Genomic DNA, 18,998 nt, shown 5'->3' on the forward strand with positions numbered 1-18,998 from the left:
ATAGAAACTTCCAGATCATCAATTTTGTGTTTAGCAAGTATGGAATCTAGGGGAGACCCTTATTGTTACCAGTGGATTTTGAACCTTTATCTGCTGCTTTTCATTCCCCTGAACCACTGACCAGAATACATAATCTTGTGTACATGCATTGCGCAGTACCATTAAGTAAGCACCTAATAGCCTGATTTGATAGTCTAAGATAGTGTTTGATTTATCAGGTTGGTGAACTCTGTACTGCAAAAAAGATGAGTAATTTTTATTGATTGTGGCAAAACAGCCAAGCGGGCCTTAACCAGGACATGTGAACATTTCCATGCATGAGTTGCACATATTAAGAGCAAGATCTTATCAAGAGGACAATTCCCAGTGCTACCCAGGGATGCTAAAATGCTTCTAAGAGAGAGACATTTAGCCTTTTTCAAGGAAAAAAAGCCACTAAGGTGAGGAGCTTGTGGAAAACTTAGAGTATCAGGAGTATCCTCCACAAACATGGTGGAGTAACAGCAAGGCTTCCATGGAAGCTTCTTTGGGCTGTAAAAGAAGAATGTCTTCCACACTACCAAACATGAGACTTGATTCTGTCTCCAAAAGCTTTTGCCACAGGATCTTTTGCAGCTAAATCAAAATGGAACCCAGGAAGTCAGTCACACCAAAATGATTTCCAGCAACTGTCTGGCCCTCTTTCCTCTTTTTGTACCAAGTCAAAGAAATCTAAGTAGAGAAAGCTTGGATGTTTGTAGTGCATTCATCTTAGATTCTTATGCAGTATATAAGAATAAATATACATCTAGTAAGGAACTAGATCTTTTGGAATTTAATAAAAGAAACTCTCAGATCTAGATAAAAAGAAAAGATTAGTTGCTTATAAGTGGCTTGTTGATAAAACATTATAAAAGAATGTGGTTTAAGTAGAGAATAACATGAAGTATCTCAGGTTTTGTGGTGAGAATGTCTTATAGTAGAGCAAATATAGTTTTAATAGCTATATTTTATGAGTTACATTTTAATTAGTTATTCATTATTTTAATAGTCCTATAATTGTTACTTAGTTCTAGAACAGGCCTGGACATTTTTGTCCTGTGCATTTTGTATCTACCAACAAAATCCTCATCCATAGCTACATGTCCTGACTGTTTATGAAATACAATTAAACAGTTACAGGATCTTGTTACATAAATGCAATACTTGGTGTATTGTTTAACTGATGGTACCTAGATGATGGCCAAACAAGGACATTTTTCTTTCTGGTGGTAAGTTATTATGAAATAATTTGTCTTTTAAAATAGACTGCTTTATTGGCAGCATGGCCTCATCTAGTGTGTTTTACTACATAAAGGGTGAAAACTAAAAGGGTACACATGGGCTGATTTATATGTCACATGAGACATGGAGACTTGCTGTTATCTTTCCGAAGAGCAGCATGACACCATAACAACAGGTTGCTGCCTAGCCTTCTGATGATATCTGGCAAGGTTATAGAGGAACTGTAGTCAAATTAAAAAAAAAAATCCTGTATGATATGTAAATATGTATAATTGACTCCCTGTCCTTATCAAGCCAGCACGAGTTAGTCCCGTTCCTTCTTCTTCTGTCTTAATTAAACACGTAACATCTGTTGTGGGAGTGGGTTTATAGTGCCTGTCTGCCTGTAATTGATGATACTGTTGCTTGCTTTTGCCTTTCTTCAAGTATTTAGAGGAGAACTAAGTTTGACCCAGTTAGTCTCTTTTGAATCAGATGTCAGGTTAGCTCTGTTACAGCTGAAGAGGAAAGAGGTAATGATCTTTGAACAGCTAACAAAACATAAGACACACTGAAAGATAAGGACGTTCCAGAAAAAAATGTTAAAGTACATAACATTTCTTCATGTTATAAAGAAAACCTGGAGGTTGTGTTACTCAGAAACAATAGGTGGAGGTCTCCAACTCTGGGCAGAGCAGAATAAGGATGCTATTCTTTCTAAGTACAATTAGCGTGGACTTTTAAAACAAGGATCAGGCCTCACAAATCTGATATCCTCTTCTGGAGACAGGAAAACTAAGTGAGTCACAGCAGGAAAACTATTGACATGATTAATCAAGACAAGGGGAAAGCTTTTCATACAGGAACTTACAAAAGGCCTAATCTCAAACCCAAGGAGTGAGGCAAATAAAGAGTTTAGGTGCATAAGAAGTTAGTTGCCAGTGCCAAGACAGAATGGTGCAAGACAGGATTACGAAGCCCAGAAACTAATTACTGTGAGACTGGAAAGAAAGGGGAACAGTGAGAAAGCTGAGAGAAAACATTCTTTGATAATTGTGTTATTTGACAATTAACATTCTCAGGGTGTCCAATGCAAGTAAATTGACTCCTAGTTCATTAGAATCACTTGCATCTCACATGACATCTCTAAACATATAAAAGAAAAATATTCTTTGAATATTAGACATCTTCGAGGTCAAATGAATGGGTGTAATGAATTGAATTGATTATTTATGTTATGGACCCAGAACCATCCATGCTTCATAGCTATAAACACCTTTTTTTCCTTTGTGTCCCTGCAGCATTCCTGACTGCTGGGAATACTTCAGTGCCTGTGCTACTGGCAAGAAGTTGAGGCAAAGACGGCATGTCAGTTTTCTTGTGGCTCTAGCTCCCCACTGAGAGCCTCAAAAGCTGTCTGGAGGCAGTCCTTCAAAGCCTGCTAGCTTCCTAAGGCTGTGAGTGGACATAATTTATTGACAGCTCCAAAGGGACACCCTTCTCTGCTCTCTGTTTGCAGGCCAAGCAGATAGTTTTTGGATAGTTTCTCATTACATGATTAGGAGTATGACACCACTTCACTGTTTGAACAGTCATCCTAAAGACTGAGAAGAGGTCATGGCTAGCTATCTCAATGTGCAAGCATGACGACTTTAAAATAAATGGGAAGGGCTCTCAGTCCCCCATTTTTTGAGTTCCCAAGATTTCCCTCCACCCACCAGCTGTAAGGTCAGGTGAAGATGCCTGTACCTGATCTGGTTAATACACTAGCACTCTAGCTGTCAGTCAGCCCTACATCCACCTACTAGACTACACCTGCTCCTAAAGGAATATTAGTAGACTACTCAGGTCCCTTCCGACTTAGCACTGCTCTCCCCTTTCTGTCACCTTGTTAGGGAACAGCTGATAACATGGTCTCAAGACAAGTGGAAGTACCTGTCCCCTGCTGGAACTGTTGGTCAGGGCCTTGATGGCACGGACAGGGCGCACTGTCCCTGCCCAGCCTTCCCTACAGCATCCCACATCCTACCATTTCAGCTTCTCAGGGCTGCCAGCCCCTGGCCCAGTGATGCCACAGCAGGGATGCTCTCTGGCTTCCCTGAGCACTGCTAGAGCCTGGCATTGGTGTTCCAGCAGCTCCTCCACTTGGCTAAACTAAGATGGTAAGAAAAGCTGAGGGACTCATGCTATCTATTGCTGCTATCTCTGTCAGGGCTGTGTTACAGAGACAGGTGGCTGAAACCTGAGGTGTTCTGTATCATGAAGGACATTAAAGTATGTTTAAAAGAGATGCACCAAAGGATAGATAGATAGATAGATAGATAGATAGATAGATAGATAGATAGATAGATAGATTTATTGTCTGATCAATTAACTAATATCTTTAAACTTTATTCCTACAGTTAAGGATCTGTAGGTGGACTTATTTTCTAAAATGTTAATTAAATGGACTTGGATGGTTGAATTACTGTGAATTACTTCTTGAAAGAAAGAAACTTCTTAGATACATTATGTGACTTTAAACATCTGCCGTTGCCTCATGAAAGAGAAGGATAGGGTATATATTATATATAGGGTATATATATTATTACTTTCCTCTTTTAGGAAAGGCTGGTGTGTCATGCTTTTGTGTTATCTGTTACTACTGCTTTTCTTGATACTCTTCTGCCTTCCCCTTCATCAGTGTTGACATGGACCACACCACTGCTCTCCCTGGTTTATGATATTTGAGGAATTTGGTCAATCCAAGATGTAATGTCATCCTCTCCCCCTTCCTCCCCCTGCATTCTCCCTGACTGCCTCTGTAACAAAGGCAATGTTCTCAAGAGGCATATTTGTAGATTTTCAAAACTTCAGATAAGCCCATCCAAGTTTATAAAGTACACCTAGTTGTGGAAAAAATATGACCACAATCTACACTCTTAGCCTGCCAAGGACTGTCAAGGGGTTGGTACTATCTCTAGTTACTGCATTCTGGCAGAATGTGTCACTGGGCTGTGAGAGTCTTGGGTGTTTCTGTACTGCAAATAATGGTGCTACTTGTTAGTAAATAAATCCCTGGAACAGTCTAGAATTCCCAGTAGAGTCACTCATGACAAAGGGTATTATTTAATTTTGTGGTAGCCGTGGTATGCTGAGTGGTTTACATTTGAGAAGCCACATGACCAGGAAAAGAAACAAAGAGTGCTCTCACATGACAACCATGTAATGAAAAGAGCAGAGCGCGTTTAATTGTTTGGTATGTATGCTAGCAGAGGTGTAATAAATCTGTTCAAGTAAGTGAAAAATTCTTGTTTGTTCGACTTATTCTGCTCTGCTGTCAGGGGAGGTTTAGGTTGAATACTAGAAAAAGGTTCTTTACCCCTATGGTGGTTGGACACGGGAATAGGGAAGTTCCCTGCTCCCCAGGACAGTGGTCACAGCACTAGCGTGCCAGAGTTCAAGAAAGCTTGGCACAGTGCTCTCAGGCACACGGTACTGCCGTGTGGGGCTGCCCTGTGCAGGGCCGGTAGCTGGCCTCGACGACCCCTGAGTCCCTCCCAGCTCAGCACAGTCGGTGCCCCGGTGCTCGGCCGGAGCGGCGGCGCAGGAGCGGCGGCGCAGGAGCGGCGGCCAGGCGCTGCCCTCCCGCTGACCGCAGCCGCGGCGCCTGCTGCGCGCCCGGCCCCGCCCCGCGCCGGCGCTGACGCGCGGCGGCGGTGACGCCCCATAAATAGCGGGGCCAGCGCGGCGCTCCCCACTCAGCGGCGGCGGCGGCGCCCGTGCTCGCGACCCTGCCCGTGCTCCTGTCGGCGGCGGCTCCGGCTCCTCCTCCCGGGTGAGTACGGCCGGCCCGGTGCTCCGGCGCGGCTGTCGGCGGCCGCGGCGGCGCCGGCCCGCCCCGCCCCGCGGGGCTGACTCCGCAATATGGTGGCGCGGAGCGGAACGGGCGGGGGCGCGGCCGCGGGTGCAGCTCTGACCGCCGGGCCGTCCCCGCTGCCCCCGCCCCGCGGCCCCCCGTGCTTCGGTGCGCTGGCCGAGGTTCTGCCGGGACCAGAAAGTCCTGAGAGCCTCGTCCGCCCCCGGGAGCGGCGTTGGAATGCCCCATCCCGGAAGCGGCCCGTGAGGGCGCTTGGGAAAGCGGTGCGCTTTCCTGCCTTGGGTACCGCGGCGAGCCAGAGCAGGCGCCGCGGCTGTTGTGCGTGGCTCATCGCGCTGCTTTCTCGCACTTCCTTCCGTAGGGAGGGGGAGAATAGGAATGAAGTTTGTGATGTAGCATGTGTGCTTTCCTCTCCAGAAACTCTTGCCATCTCTGAAATATGCTTGGCCTTGGATTCCAGGCGTCTCACTCACCTACTCCAGAGGATGGATTGACTCTTGCTAGGGCTGAACTTATTCAGGGGATCTCTGAAAGCGTGCGAGATCCTAGTTATCTTCCTTGTCTTTAGGAGCAGGAATAACTTCACAGGCTAACTGGACTGGTTTATTGACTAAAATTCAAATGCGTGCCCTGTGTGATTGATTTTATGAGACACACAACGAATATTAAATAATCCTTAAAGTAACTGCACTTCTTCCTTCAGAGTCCAGATTCTGTGGCATTAGAGTATTTACCTGTTCTGTAGCATGCATTGCAGTTCATGGTGAAACACAGTTGTACTTCTAGTGATCTGATTTGTAATGCTGTGTGAAAAACATAGCACGTTCCAACAGGTATTTAAATACCGTTAAGTTAAATGAGAACGTCTTTGTTACTACCATAACCATTGAGTACTACTTGTTTTCCTTGTGTGTTCCATGTACAGTGGTTAATCTCATTACCAGCGTTACGTTATTGCACACGTATGTTAATATGTGCAAATATTCCTGCAAGATGTTAACAGGATGCCTTTGTCCTTGTTGCCCATTATGTAATTATTTACCTCAGATAGAATATTAACATGTTCCTTTTTTGCTGTCATACATATGAGACAGAAAACTGCTGTTGGCTCTTTGACAAACCTAGCAAACCGAATGTGGCAAACCTTGTAAAGCATAACCTTTTTGAGGATGGACTCCTAGTTTACCTTTTTGTTGCCTTCATTCATGCAGATTCTTCTGGAACTTCAGCATTATTGAAATCATTAATGGAAAAGGTGCTTTTTGCAGATTCAGTTCAGCCTACCTGTGTCCATAGGATGACAGTGTGCTTCAGTGTGTTCTCCTTATGTAGTACTGCAATACCCTGCCACTCTATAGTGTTCTTGTGGGGACAGCTGTTAGTATTTTCTCCATATGAATACATGTTGGAATGAATGTTGAGTACTGTAGATTTGTTGAATGATCAACGTTTTCAGTTTGTTTCAGTGGGGAACATGTAATAATTTAGTCTAAATTAGCATAAGGGAGATTTATTTTCTGCAGTAGGGAAATCCGATGCCCTCCGTATCACAGGAATGCTAACTCCTTAGCAAGCAGAACAGAGTGAGCCTTAGGTGGGCTCCCTAAAAGATCTAATCTGATTAAAGCTATTGGTGGGGGGTTCTTTGTCTGACTTGAACATTCTAAACTAGATTTTCAGTAACTTGCGGGCTGGCTTTTTTTGTCATGGCTCAACAGATAAGTCTGTCTTAATTCTTCTAGAAAAAATGATCCAACTGCTCGGTTATTCATCAATTAACTGCTGTACCTTAAAGCCTGTCTCATGCATATGCTGTACTTGCATTACCTAAACCAAGTTTTGGGTTTATAAATTATTACAATGGAATCTAATTCCTGTATGCATGAAACGTGAACATCCTGATCCCAGTAAATGGGGTGGATCACAAGAAGGTTGTTGGTTTCAAAGTTTGGTGCTTAGATGAAGCAGATATGATGCCATAGCTCATATATGCTTCTTTCACAGGCTGTGTGAGGTTCAAGACCTGAAAAAATGGCATTGGCAGCAATTGATCCACAGCAGGTATGTCTGAGTTACTCCCATAATTTCCTTGTCTAGATCATAAAATAGGAGTCAACTAACACCTTTCTCTTTTAAAACAGAACATTGTATCGAGGGTTGCCAACCTTCCTTTGGTGAGCTCCACCTATGATATGGTGTCCACAGCTTACATCACCACAAAGGATAACTATCCTTATTTGAAGTCAGTGTGTGAGATAGCAGAGAAAGGAGTGAAGACGATTACGTCAGTAGCCATGACAAGTGCTATGCCTATCATTCAGAAACTGGAACCACAAAGTAAGACAAAGATGAAGCTGTTGGTAACTTTAGTTCAACTGATTGTTTTTTATATCCAGATGTGCCTATGGTTTAACATGGTCATGCTGGTCTTGAATGCTCTTTCACGTAGCTGACTGAACCTGTTGCCTGATTTGTTGTGTAACTGATTAAACATTGATAAGACTTAAAAAAAAAAGGTAATAATCCAGAGTGAAAGCAGATTCCAGCTTTCATAATACTAAATTGATGGATGACTTTTATATGTGAGATGATTACACAGTTTCTTGCTCAACACTTTCCTCACCTTTCACTTGGTTTCATATGCTACTCTTGTGCTTTCTTACACTGAGAACTGGTTAAATTTGGAAGCTGTGTCACAAGGCTGTTGTAACCAGAAACCTGGTTTCATAGAATGGCAGAGGGACAGGTGTTTCAGCTTCTGCCAGTTGCTTGTAAATTATCAGATGACTTTTCTTTGCCTGCAAGTGAGGATTTTTTTTTCTGGCACTGTAAATCTGCCTTTTTCTTTGGCTTTGCTTAGAAGAGGAGGAAACTACTTCAAGGGTGTTGCATGACTTCTTTTTCAAGAGGAATTTTCAGTTTGATTTTTACTAGATGAAAAATAATTAAAGCCAACTCTTGTAATTTCTTTTATAGTTGTAGTTGCCAACAACTATGCCTGTATAGGTCTAGACAAAATTGAAGAGAGACTGCCTATACTGAATCAACCCACCGACAAGGTAAGTTCTTTCCATTTATGTATGCTAAGCAGAAGAACCATAAACACTTCTTTTCTATTATCACTAAAACCCAGGGGAGATACATTTCAAAAAGCTGTGCCTGAAGCACAGCTTGGAAGCAATGAGAAAGTCAAGGATTGATCTGTAGAACTGTTGGTTGCCTTTGGGAGACCATTAAGCTTTTTGGTTTTTTAAATTATTTTAAATTGTCCTCCACTTGACAACATTTTTCTGTGAGTGCAGTTCACTGGTGGGTGTCTTTTAAAACTTGAGTCTTTGTCTCTTTCTCGCACAAAGTGCCTGGATTACGTTCACTGAAGTTTTTGAAAACTTCAAAAGCTGTGTGGCAGTCATGCTCTTTTTTTCTCTTGTACATATTTTTTAGGGCACATTTTCTCCTAGATAACCCATACTTGTACAAGCTTTAGCATATATTTATTATTTCCTGGACTTAAAATGCTGTAGCTCTCACCAGTTAATACTTTTTAGTAAATCTATGTATGTCCTGCGGCAGGTTGTTGCCAATGCCAAGGATGTAGTTGTTGGAGCCAGAGAAGCTGTAACAACCACTGTGACTGGTGCCAAGGAAACTGTTGCTCACACGATCACTGGAGTTGTGGGCAAGACTAAGGAAGCAGTACAAGACAGCGTAGAAATGACCAAGTCAGTTGTCAGTGGCAGCATTAACACTGTCCTGGGAAGTCGTGTGGTGCAAATGGTGAGCAGTGGTGTGGACAGTGCTCTCACAAAATCAGAGACCCTTGTAGACCAGTATCTTCCACTTACAGAAGCAGAACTAGGTAAGACTACTTGAAGGTTTGATTTTGTTGGAATGCTTATATTGGAGAGAAGCAAGCAATCATCCATATATTGCATTCTCATAGTGGGGGAGGGGGGGCACATGCCTCCCAAACTGTCTTTTACCTTGCTGATTGTAATAGCAGCATCTTCACAAGGAAGCAGAATGAAAGTAAGGATTTCTCTTTAAAGTGGTCTATCAGCCTAATCATGCTGCTAAAGGACTACTCAACAAGCCCTGTATTCAGCTGTTACTAGACAGATGAAATTGTCTCAGACCTCTTAATTTTTCCTCTAGTAATCGATTTGCTTCCTTTCTACATACCTAGAGAAAGAAGCTGCAAATGTTGAAGGCTTTGAAGTTGGAGTCCAAAAGCCAAGCTACTATGTTAGACTAGGATCCCTGTCTTCAAAGGTCCGCACACGTGCCTACCAACAAGCCTTAAACAAAGTTAGAGATGCTAAACAGAAAAGCCAGGAGACAATCTCTCAGCTCCACTACACTGTTAGTCTGGTAAGTCAAACTTTCACTTGATACATAAAAAACATACGTTCACTTTGGTTTAGTGTGAAGAAAATAGCTGAAAGAGTTGCAGGAAAACTGGGATTGCTCTCTGACTAAATCCATGAACATTATTACATTAAATACAAAGAATTTGCCATTAAGCGATTTTTGTCACCATTCAGGAGAGCTCTAAATCAGGCTAAGCTGTGAACTAATGAGCAATTGCTTGTAGATGCAAGCACTGCAGAAACAGAAGTGATGTGTTTAAATTTATGCCTGTTTTGTAGTGCTGGTTTTGGCACATACTTCATTCGGTGAAGAAAGTGTCATGCAATTTAGAAACACGTCAGTCCTTTAAATCCTTTTTATTGGTGAAATTTCAAATTCTTTTGGGATTTGGGATTCTTGCTGCTTTTATCTCTGAGTATTTCTGGTACTTCAGTAGTCTTTATTCCAGCAAATATCTTTATGTACATGACAAACTGCACACAGAGTCATGGCCTTCTGTACACTTTCAGTTCCTCCTGTAGGATGCCAGTGGGGGATGGGGAAATAGTCAAGGCAGAGGGGAACACTACACAACATCTTAAAACTGCTTTCAGTTTTCAATTCTTTGATGAGACTAAGCACATGCTTACACTGCGCAAAGTTGTTTATACTGAATTTCTGAAGTATTTTAAAAGGAGAATACAAAACAGTCAGGGTAGAGAAGCCCTAAAGGAACTGTTTGGATTCTTGGCTCTACTTCCTTATTTGGCTCTATTTCAGATTGAGTATGCCAGAAAGAACGTGAATAGTGCCAATAAGAAACTTCTTGGTGCTCAGGAAAAGCTTTATCAGTCCTGGGTAGAATGGAAGAAAAATACAGGCCAAAATGATGGTGATGATCTGCGTAGTGCTGAGGTAAATAGATGTAAATGTACACCAGAAATAAATATATTTTATCTCATCAAGGTAATGGCAAACTAACAGTCTCTAAAGTGTGCAAGAGAGAGGCTGCATGCTGAAGCTAAGGACAGCTGACTTCTGAGAAGTAGGGGTCTTGAACTCTTTAAATGGGTCTACTTGCTGCAAACACTCAGGTTCATTCTCCTCTCTCGAGAATGCTTATCCTATTTAGCATGAAAACTCATATTGGAATATCTGTATGTAGATTAGTTAGAAACAATTATGTGATGTGTCCAGACCAGAAATAATGATTTGTCAGCAGTCTTAGCCACAGACCCACTCAGTCCTACACATAGCTTTCAGGGATAGCTCATTGATTAGAATTACCTGCTGTGACTTGTTATCCAGAGTTGAAATGAGAGTCTGCTTGACTGTCGCTGGGTAGAAGCTATCAGTTTCTTTTCACGAAGTACTTGAGTGTTGAAGAAATATCAAGTACTTCTAAGTCTTTGATGCTTCAGATTAAAAACCTGGTTTATTATCTGCTGTAGCTTTATGTCACCTTTATCCACTTTACTTTGCTTCTTTATGTATCTTGACCAACATAAAACTGCTACAGTCATAAAAAGACACTAATTTGCTGTTGTGCTTGTTCTTTCTAGCACATTGAGTCAAGAACTCTAGCTATTGCACAGAGCCTCACTCAGCAGCTTCAGACCACCTGCCTCACACTGGTCTCAAGCCTTCAGGGGCTGCCACAGAATGTACAGGATCAGGTTTACAGTGTTGGGTCAATGGCAGGTGATGTCTACCAGAGCTTTCGGTCAGCATCCTCTTTCCAAGAATTATCAGACAGCTTCATTGCAGCTAGCAAAGGACAGCTGAAGAAAATGAAGGAGTCCCTGGATGATGTGATGGATTATCTTGTTAACAACACACCGCTCAACTGGCTGGTAGGTCCCTTTTACCTACAACTGCCTGGCATTCAGCATGCTGAAAGCAAAGGTGAAGGGGAGGAAAGTTCCAGCCAAAAAGACAAACAGCCTGAACACACTACTGAACAAGCTGCATAGCACACATGTACTCTGCTGACTGACCAAATGAGTGGCCTTACTAAGTGTAGCTGGCAAAAAAATCCATTTTCACCATTTTTTTGGTGAACAATTCATAAATACAGGAATAGGGGATTCTAGAGGCCAGGACACTTGCACATGGGTTGCATTGTCCTGTGTAGTTAAGCCACTCTTAAAAGAGATTCAAGTGCCGAAGTATTGGCAGCTGACAGTTGTCAAGATGCCCTATTAGTCTGTCAAGCACCTCATTGTGCTTCAGTGGTATAAATACCATTAGTCTAAATGAAACCCACCATAGCTGAAGGCCTTTGATTTTGTTGCCTAATCTCTACCAGAAAGATATAAAAGCTTTACATACTGTGAAATGCATTAATGCATCTACGGTCTAGCTATGTACACTTGAATGCTGTGTTCACTGCAGATCCCACATTTGATAAATATGCATCTGACTTTCAAATTCTATTGCTACATCATTCCTGACAAAAGTTCTGTGAGTGCAGAATGCCAAAGCTGAAAGTGGGGTTTCTGAATGAGTCAGCTGGAGTAAAATGCTGTGGCAGTGTTAACATTAACTGTACAAATTTCATTATTGTATTACACATTAACATGACCACAGAATCATAGATTATCTCAAGCTGGAATGGACCAATAAGCATCAACAAGTTTGACTCCTGCTCCATGCAGGACTAACTGAAAACTAAACCATATGGTTAAGAGCATCATCTAGATGCTCCATGAACACTGTTCCAGTGACTGACCAAATAATTATCAACACGCTTTTTAATATACAGTATAAACAAAAGATTCATGCTGTTTGTACCAAAGTGCCTGCTGTTGTGTGTTTTTGTAGCTATTGCTTTGTAACTCATTTTTGTATGTTAGTAATAAATGCTTTAGTAGTCAAAGCCTGTCTCCTTTGTTTTAAAACAATCTAACTTGCTCTTCTGTGTCTCTCTCAAACTGGGTCCAGCAGAAAGCAAGTTTGACATGCAAACAATGTAGATGTGCATTGAAAATGTTTGCGTATGTATTGATGGATAGATAAGATACTGCTGCAGCATTTCCTTGCTGTTGAATTTCTGTGTATCAACCCTTTGAGTCTTAGCTTTACTACTGCTTTTGCTGATCCTTGCTGTTGTCACCTTTAAAGATGACCTAAGCTGTGAGCTGCTGGATGTTTTAATATTGAAAACAGATATGGACAAAAGAACCCTCTCAACCCTTCACAGTAGGTGTTGTATGTGCTTGACTTGGCCATCTACCTGCTTTGTCTTCTGACTCCCTATAAGCAGTGTTTACTTCTCAGCTGCATCACCATTTTAACTTTCTTTTCCTCTTGAACTTGAATGACAGATGTATGTTAATGCTCAGTTATTCAGTGGAATTGTTCTCACTAAGTCCTGTGAACACCTCCACTGGAAGAGAAGTAGTTACTAAGAAATAAGCTTTCTTGGGTTAGGGCTGTCCAGGTAAGTTGTATCCTTTTCCTTGATGCATGCCCTATACAACTTTGGGTCGCAATCATCTAGTGTAGCAATGCCAGCCACCATTTTCAAAGAAGTCACCAAAGAGTGAGGCAAAAACACAGTTCAAAGAAAACTTACCACATAGTCACACATTGCTACATGGAACAAATATCTCCACGTGGTTTGATGTAGGCACTAAAGCAGATTACATGTTGTCCAGCTGTTTAATATGAGAGGGTTATCTGTTGGGTCGGGCTTGGCCTACAAGTGTAAGGAAGATTGTTTTAAGCACAGTATTAAATGAAACTGTAGCAAAACGGGATTGCAGGTAAAGATTCTGTAGCTTACAGGTTTTAATACTCCCTTTATATAAGGGCAGTGTTTAACATGAAATAAACATGAGATGATGAGACTCCTTTCCAGCTAGGGCCTGACTTAAGACTATTGGAGACATAGCGCTTTCAGGAATTAATTTAAGTTTACTATTGCAGAGGTCCAGCAAGAATATCCTTTTTATCGCCATTTGCAATAATACTTGTGGAGTGAATCCACTATTATAGATTGCTCAGAAACGGAATGGAACTAATTAGTTGTGGGAGTAGTGGGCTGTTCAAAGAAGGGAATTCCCATTCTTCTATGTGTGTTTTAGAGTCTAGTTGCTCTGGGATTTCATCCTGATGTGATCAGTCAAATAAAATATTCAAACTTTTCAATGTCTTTTAAGGACTGAGAAATAAACAGCATCATCTAGCATTAATGCAGGAGCAGTACCTTGTGTCTATTCTGTCTTGTGTTGCTGGTTTGTATTCTTGCATGGCTGTCCATCTTTACTAAATCTCAGCAAGCAGATGAAGTGGAAATCAAGGATGTTGTTGTGATAGGTGCTTGTTTTGTAGGATGCTGCCCACTCTGCAAATGTTTTAAAGTTTCTATGCACAGAAACACAACCCTCCGACCCCCATTGGAATTAGGAGCTCTTCCCTAGTGGAAGAGATGGGTATTTGCTGCTACTGATTTTTTAAATATTATAAAATTCTGTCATTAAGATTATTAGATTCTGCTAATAAGGACAGCATTGAATATTTAAACTGATTTGCAACTGTACTTGCATGGGTATCTTATTGCAGGTGATTTAGTATAACATATTCCACACTCCAGTCTAACTGCAGCTCTACAGACAGAACTTAGGATTTTTCTCTAGTGCAGCTAGAGAAAGGGACTATTAACATATCCAGTGGAGGCAAGAATGATGCCTTCCAAAGCCTTGTCTTTTTGCCACTGTTTTTGACTGAAGCTGATGTGTTTCCACAAAAATAAAAGAAGGGAAAGCTGAGATACGGCCAACTTACATGTTTCTCTTAAACTGTATGTATTGAACAGCTCAGCTGCACTGCACAAAAGATTGCTTCCTCTTAGTCAAAATCATATTTGAGAACATAGCTTGAGCTAGAAAACTGAGGTTTCTCTGGAACCTTTTAAAAAAGGTAGGACCAGATGTGTTGAAAATTACAGGAAGTAGATTCAACTATTTTCAACAAGGCAGGTAAACTAGATTAAATGGAAGAATGTCAAAAGCTTCTAGTCACACAAAACTTGGGATGGTAAAGGTTAGAATACTAACCTGATATTAAGATCATTATCACATGTAAAGTTATTTAGGATTTATATAGAATTCAGAAAATTACTTTTTCTCTTTTGGAGATCACTCAAAAATTGTTCATGCTAGTTGACATTTCCTCTTCCCAGGTGCATTTTAAGAGAGAACTATTATTCTATCATTGCTGATAATTGTTTTTTAGAAAAGCTTTTAATATAAGCATTTGTAAATAGCTCCATGTGGTATACAAGTTTTGCAAACATATTTATATCATTGGTCAAAGCCAAATTATAAGATTTGTATAAGGCCTGGAGATGCAGTTAGTTTGCCTGAATCTAAAGAAAGGTGTAAAGATTTGGAAATGTCTCCTATTCTTCAAGATTAATATTTTTGCAATGATCTTTTCCAGAATTCAACTTAGGGTAATATTTTATAGCTAGTAAAATAGGTGAAAGGATTTGGGAACATTTCTCATTATTTAAAAAAAGCAGTAACTACCACGAAAAGGCTTTATTAAACCCTCAAAAAGATGAAATGGAACCAAACTTATTTTTAAGCATGCTTGGTTAGTAGTTTGCATGATCAGAGAGTCTTACATGCAGCAGATTGCTGGAGGTATTATGCACAATGTTTTGTTAAATAAATTGACATTTGTTTATTGCCAATTCATGGCAATTTTATTTCTTTTGGATAATACAGTCTCTTGATGACTAAAAATAAGCGCTTGTTCTGAAAGCTCACAAAATGAGGACACTGTGTCAAAATGCTAGTGGCTCAGTTCTAAAAACTTAGCCCAAAAAAACCCAACCAAACAGATTGAAGCTTTTAGTATTGACATCAACATGTGTATATGAAGACAGCAAAACGCCATAGTATTTTTTTGCACTGTTCTATGTAGGGATTTTGCAAGTATTATATCTTTGTAAATGGTTTACTGAATCATACAGAGAAATGGCATGAAGAAGAGTTTTATCTAGTCTTTTTTATTCAGTAATTGATAGGAAGTTGAAAGAAAACAGTGAGTCAACTGAAAGTAAAGATCTTTTACATAAGGAATTCCATAACACCAAGGGCTTTGCATTGTTTTAGTTAGACTGGTACAGATATATTCCAATATAATTTAGCATGGTCAAAACTGAAGTGAGTCATACTGACATCCAGTCGGTTTTACTCAGAGATGTACTCCAATTTGAAGTTCTCTCATGGCTATCAAAATCTTACATTAAAGGAATCGGGTTCTTCTGCTGCATGCATAAAGGAGATGAAGAACGCAGAAACTTAAATTTGGGCAATATTTCTGTTGTCACTAAGAACAAAATGGATGTAAGTAATAAAAACCAATTAAATGAATGATAGAGAAAATTCTTACTGGTCAGACACACTTAGTGGACGTGGCTGTGTCCTGGTCAGTGTAAATACATAAAACTGTTCATTTGGGCACGTATGCATATAATACATAAAACTATCCATATGGACTATGGATAGTCTTTTTAGGATATCTCTATCTGTGCTGCTGTATGAAATACAAGATCATGTGCTGGTAATGGAGAAGTCTGTTGCCTTGTCCAAGCACGGTAATGAGAATTTTAGGAAAACTGCCATAAGTAAAAAGCTGCAAGATAATCTTTGCTGGTAGAAAGACGTGTTTCCTGCATTCCTAGTGCCTTTTTGATCTTTTGGGAAACAAAAATTACTGATCTTATTTTGATCAAGCTTAAGTTCCCAAAGTGGTATATACATTTCATGGTATTCATAACAATGCCTGATTAGTCACATGCTGCTTAAATTCTTCTAAAGATCAGTTTTAATAAAAAATTAGTATTTCAAAGATCCCTGGTGTACAATGACAACCTATTCCGTAAGACCAGTAAATTACTGTGCAGTGCTTCTGTGTTGTGTACAACCTGGTAGCTGAAATAATAGTCCCTTTATTTGATACATTGTCTGCCTTTCTGACCTGTCATCACAGCAGGCAAAGCATAGATTTTTCTTGCTTACTGTCTTTCATTAAAGTAAGTCATAAAATGTTTAGCAGTTAGAGAATGCATTAAAATGTCTCTTCAGTCAGTGCTGAGCTTAAGTTACAGAAATGCTTACAAGCTGCTGTTGCTTTGAAGATGCAGAACCAAGGTCCTCTCAAAATGCAGCAGTAGTTATTTGCTGATACTGTGCCTGTTCCAAGTACATCATATCACCAACATTAAAACTGACCATTAACCATATTACAGATGTGAGTATTTTTCAGTTGGGGCAAAAAACTTATGAGTAAATTACTTAATTTTATCCCATTTTTCAGAAGTGCCTAAGTAGTCCAAGTCCTACTAAGGGGACTTAAGGGTTGGGACTTAAGCTCCTAAGTGTCTTAGCCAGCATTTTTAGAAGTCTGTTAACATCCATGTATCCACGAATGTCTTTCTGGCAATTCCTGAAACCCTATGCTGCTTAGCAGTACAGAATACTATTCATGCAGTTAAAACAGAGGCCAAAGTGAGACTGCAGTTCCAAGTTTGGTTCATCAGAAAAGGTCTGATGTAGTAGGCAGGCAGAGCAACACAGTATCAATCTGTACCAATATCCTCAGGGCAGATAACTTGTCCATTGCTTTGGTGAAAAGAAGAAAGGCAACATTAGTTTGAAAACCTCCTTTCTTAAGTTTCCAGTCACTAGTTTCACTAAATTCAGTCTACTACCTTCAGCTCTTTTCCATCTCTACTATAAAATCTGACCTTCTGAGCAACTGCTTTCCATCTTGTGTAGTATTTGATTTGTCTTAATGGTTCCTGTTGCCTTTGTGTCTGACCATATTTCACTCTGTAATCAGGATGTTTGGTCTGATTTCTAGAAATGATGAGCACCTTTGTGTCCTGTCTTCAGTGAAGGAGTACTGCACAAATTTTTTTAGTTTTACTTTTGAATTGATTGAAATTTCATTCCTACACAGGTTCCAGATTTCGCTATTACAGACCTGTCTTCAGAGTCAGATGATGTCCCAGACATTTTGGATTTGGATGAAGAGGATCAACAGGATTTTTCACGCACAAATGGTCCTTACACTACAGGGCAAAGAGCTGAATAGAGAAGCATAAAAATGTCTTTTTGATACAATGTACCTTTGCCATGTTTGATTTAGATTTGTCCTTTTTAAAGATGAACCTGCCTAGTTTAGGGATTATGGGGATACTTTTTTTAAAAATCAGTACTGTTTCACTTAGCTGCATCAAAAATCTGGGTTTTTCAATGTAAGGAATGCATGCTACGTTAATTGGTTAGCACGGGTGTCAGGCTCCAGTTCTACAAGCCAGGTGTAGCCTAATCAATATATCCAACTAATCTGATTTTTATTGATGATTTGTTCTCCTGCTGGTAGCAGCCATGAGAACACCCCAGTGCTTTGCATACAGGGCTGCCAACAAAAGGAGTTGATGAGGATTTGCCCACTTTCAGTCTATGTGGAAAGCAGTACTCCATCTACCTCTTTGCTGCTGGAAGGGGTAAGAGACTGTCTTTCTCAGGTTCTTTTGTTAGGCTCTGCACCTACAGAGCTTAGATGCTTAGAGCTTTCCTCTGGCAAGAGTGCTTTATGCACTAAAGGACTTCCTTTCTTTCCACATGCCTTCTGTGTGCAAATATTATGGCCATTGTGATGCTATCAATTGTGGCGCCTGAGACTAAAGGGAGTAAATGCTTCAATATTAAAGTGTTTTGGGTATAAGAATAGCATTTAAATAAGAAAGGGGAATAGATTGTAAAAAGAAAGGAAAGCAAGAGAGTAAAGACATAAAGATTTCAGACAAAAGAAAATTTGGGAAAAAAGAGGGAATTGAATTTAAGAGTTCTGGCGACAATTATTTTTAAAAAAGTGTTGTAATAAAATCTCAATCAGTTATTTGCTAAGGGCTGGTGAGTCTGCATTTGCTCGCACACAGTAACTTCTCGAGGAGTTGGGGAGAGGGGTAATGGGACTGGAGGCGGACTTGTTGACATTTCTTTCCGAGGACCAGGCCGACCTGTCCGCGTGGGCCGTGTGCCTGCAGCGCCGCGCCGGGAGCTGCGGCCGAGCGCCGCTCTCTGCGGCCGCGGGCCTGCTGCGCCCTCAGCCTGGGACGCCTGGTCTTGTGAGGGCCTGCAAGTCTGCCTGCTGAAATGCCTTGGAATAAAAGTTTGAACCGCACAGCACGCTTGTCGGTGCGAGTTTTTCTTGTTAGGGTTAGGGGTTATTTTGTGTTGCTTTTTTGTGGGTTTTTTATTATTATTATTTTCGTTTTATTGGTTTTTTGTTTTGTTTTGGTTTTGGGAGGTTTTGTTTGGGTTTTTGGTTTGTTTCATTTTGGTTTGGGGGTTTTTGTTTGTTTTGGTTTGGTGGGGTTTTTTTCCCCCACGCGTAAATTCTGCAATCCGATTACAAAAAACGAAGGGCCCTCTGGAGGGATACCGGCACCCGGACTACACCTCCCATGAGGCAGCGCGTCCGGCTCGCCTCGTCTTCGGACGCCGGTGGCGGACGGGAGGTC

General features: G+C 40.8%; 1 protein-coding gene across 4 annotated transcripts; it reads left to right on the forward strand.

Annotated features, from left to right (window-relative positions):
• The first annotated feature begins 4,935 nt into the window (after positions 1-4,935).
• On the forward strand, positions 4,936-18,633 carry PLIN2 (perilipin 2). 4 transcript variants are annotated; one of them, XM_058823457.1, is made up of 9 exons: positions 4,936-5,059; positions 7,106-7,162; positions 7,243-7,438; positions 8,078-8,160; positions 8,675-8,956; positions 9,284-9,472; positions 10,232-10,366; positions 11,014-11,304; positions 17,429-18,633. In XM_058823457.1, the coding sequence occupies exons 2-9, from the start codon at positions 7,133-7,135 to the stop codon at positions 17,561-17,563; spliced, it is 1,341 nt and encodes a 446-aa protein (XP_058679440.1). In that variant the 5' UTR covers positions 4,936-5,059; positions 7,106-7,132; the 3' UTR covers positions 17,564-18,633. The 4 variants fall into 4 exon arrangements, with proteins under 4 accessions (XP_058679440.1, XP_058679442.1, XP_058679441.1 ...); XM_058823459.1 differs by lacking the exon at positions 10,232-10,366; XM_058823458.1 differs by lacking the exon at positions 17,429-18,633 and having other exon boundaries at positions 11,014-12,275.
• Positions 18,634-18,998: the final 365 nt, after the last annotated feature.

Source organism: Ammospiza caudacuta, chromosome Z (genome assembly GCF_027887145.1).
Source record: "Ammospiza caudacuta isolate bAmmCau1 chromosome Z, bAmmCau1.pri, whole genome shotgun sequence".
NCBI lineage: Eukaryota > Metazoa > Chordata > Aves > Passeriformes > Passerellidae > Ammospiza > Ammospiza caudacuta.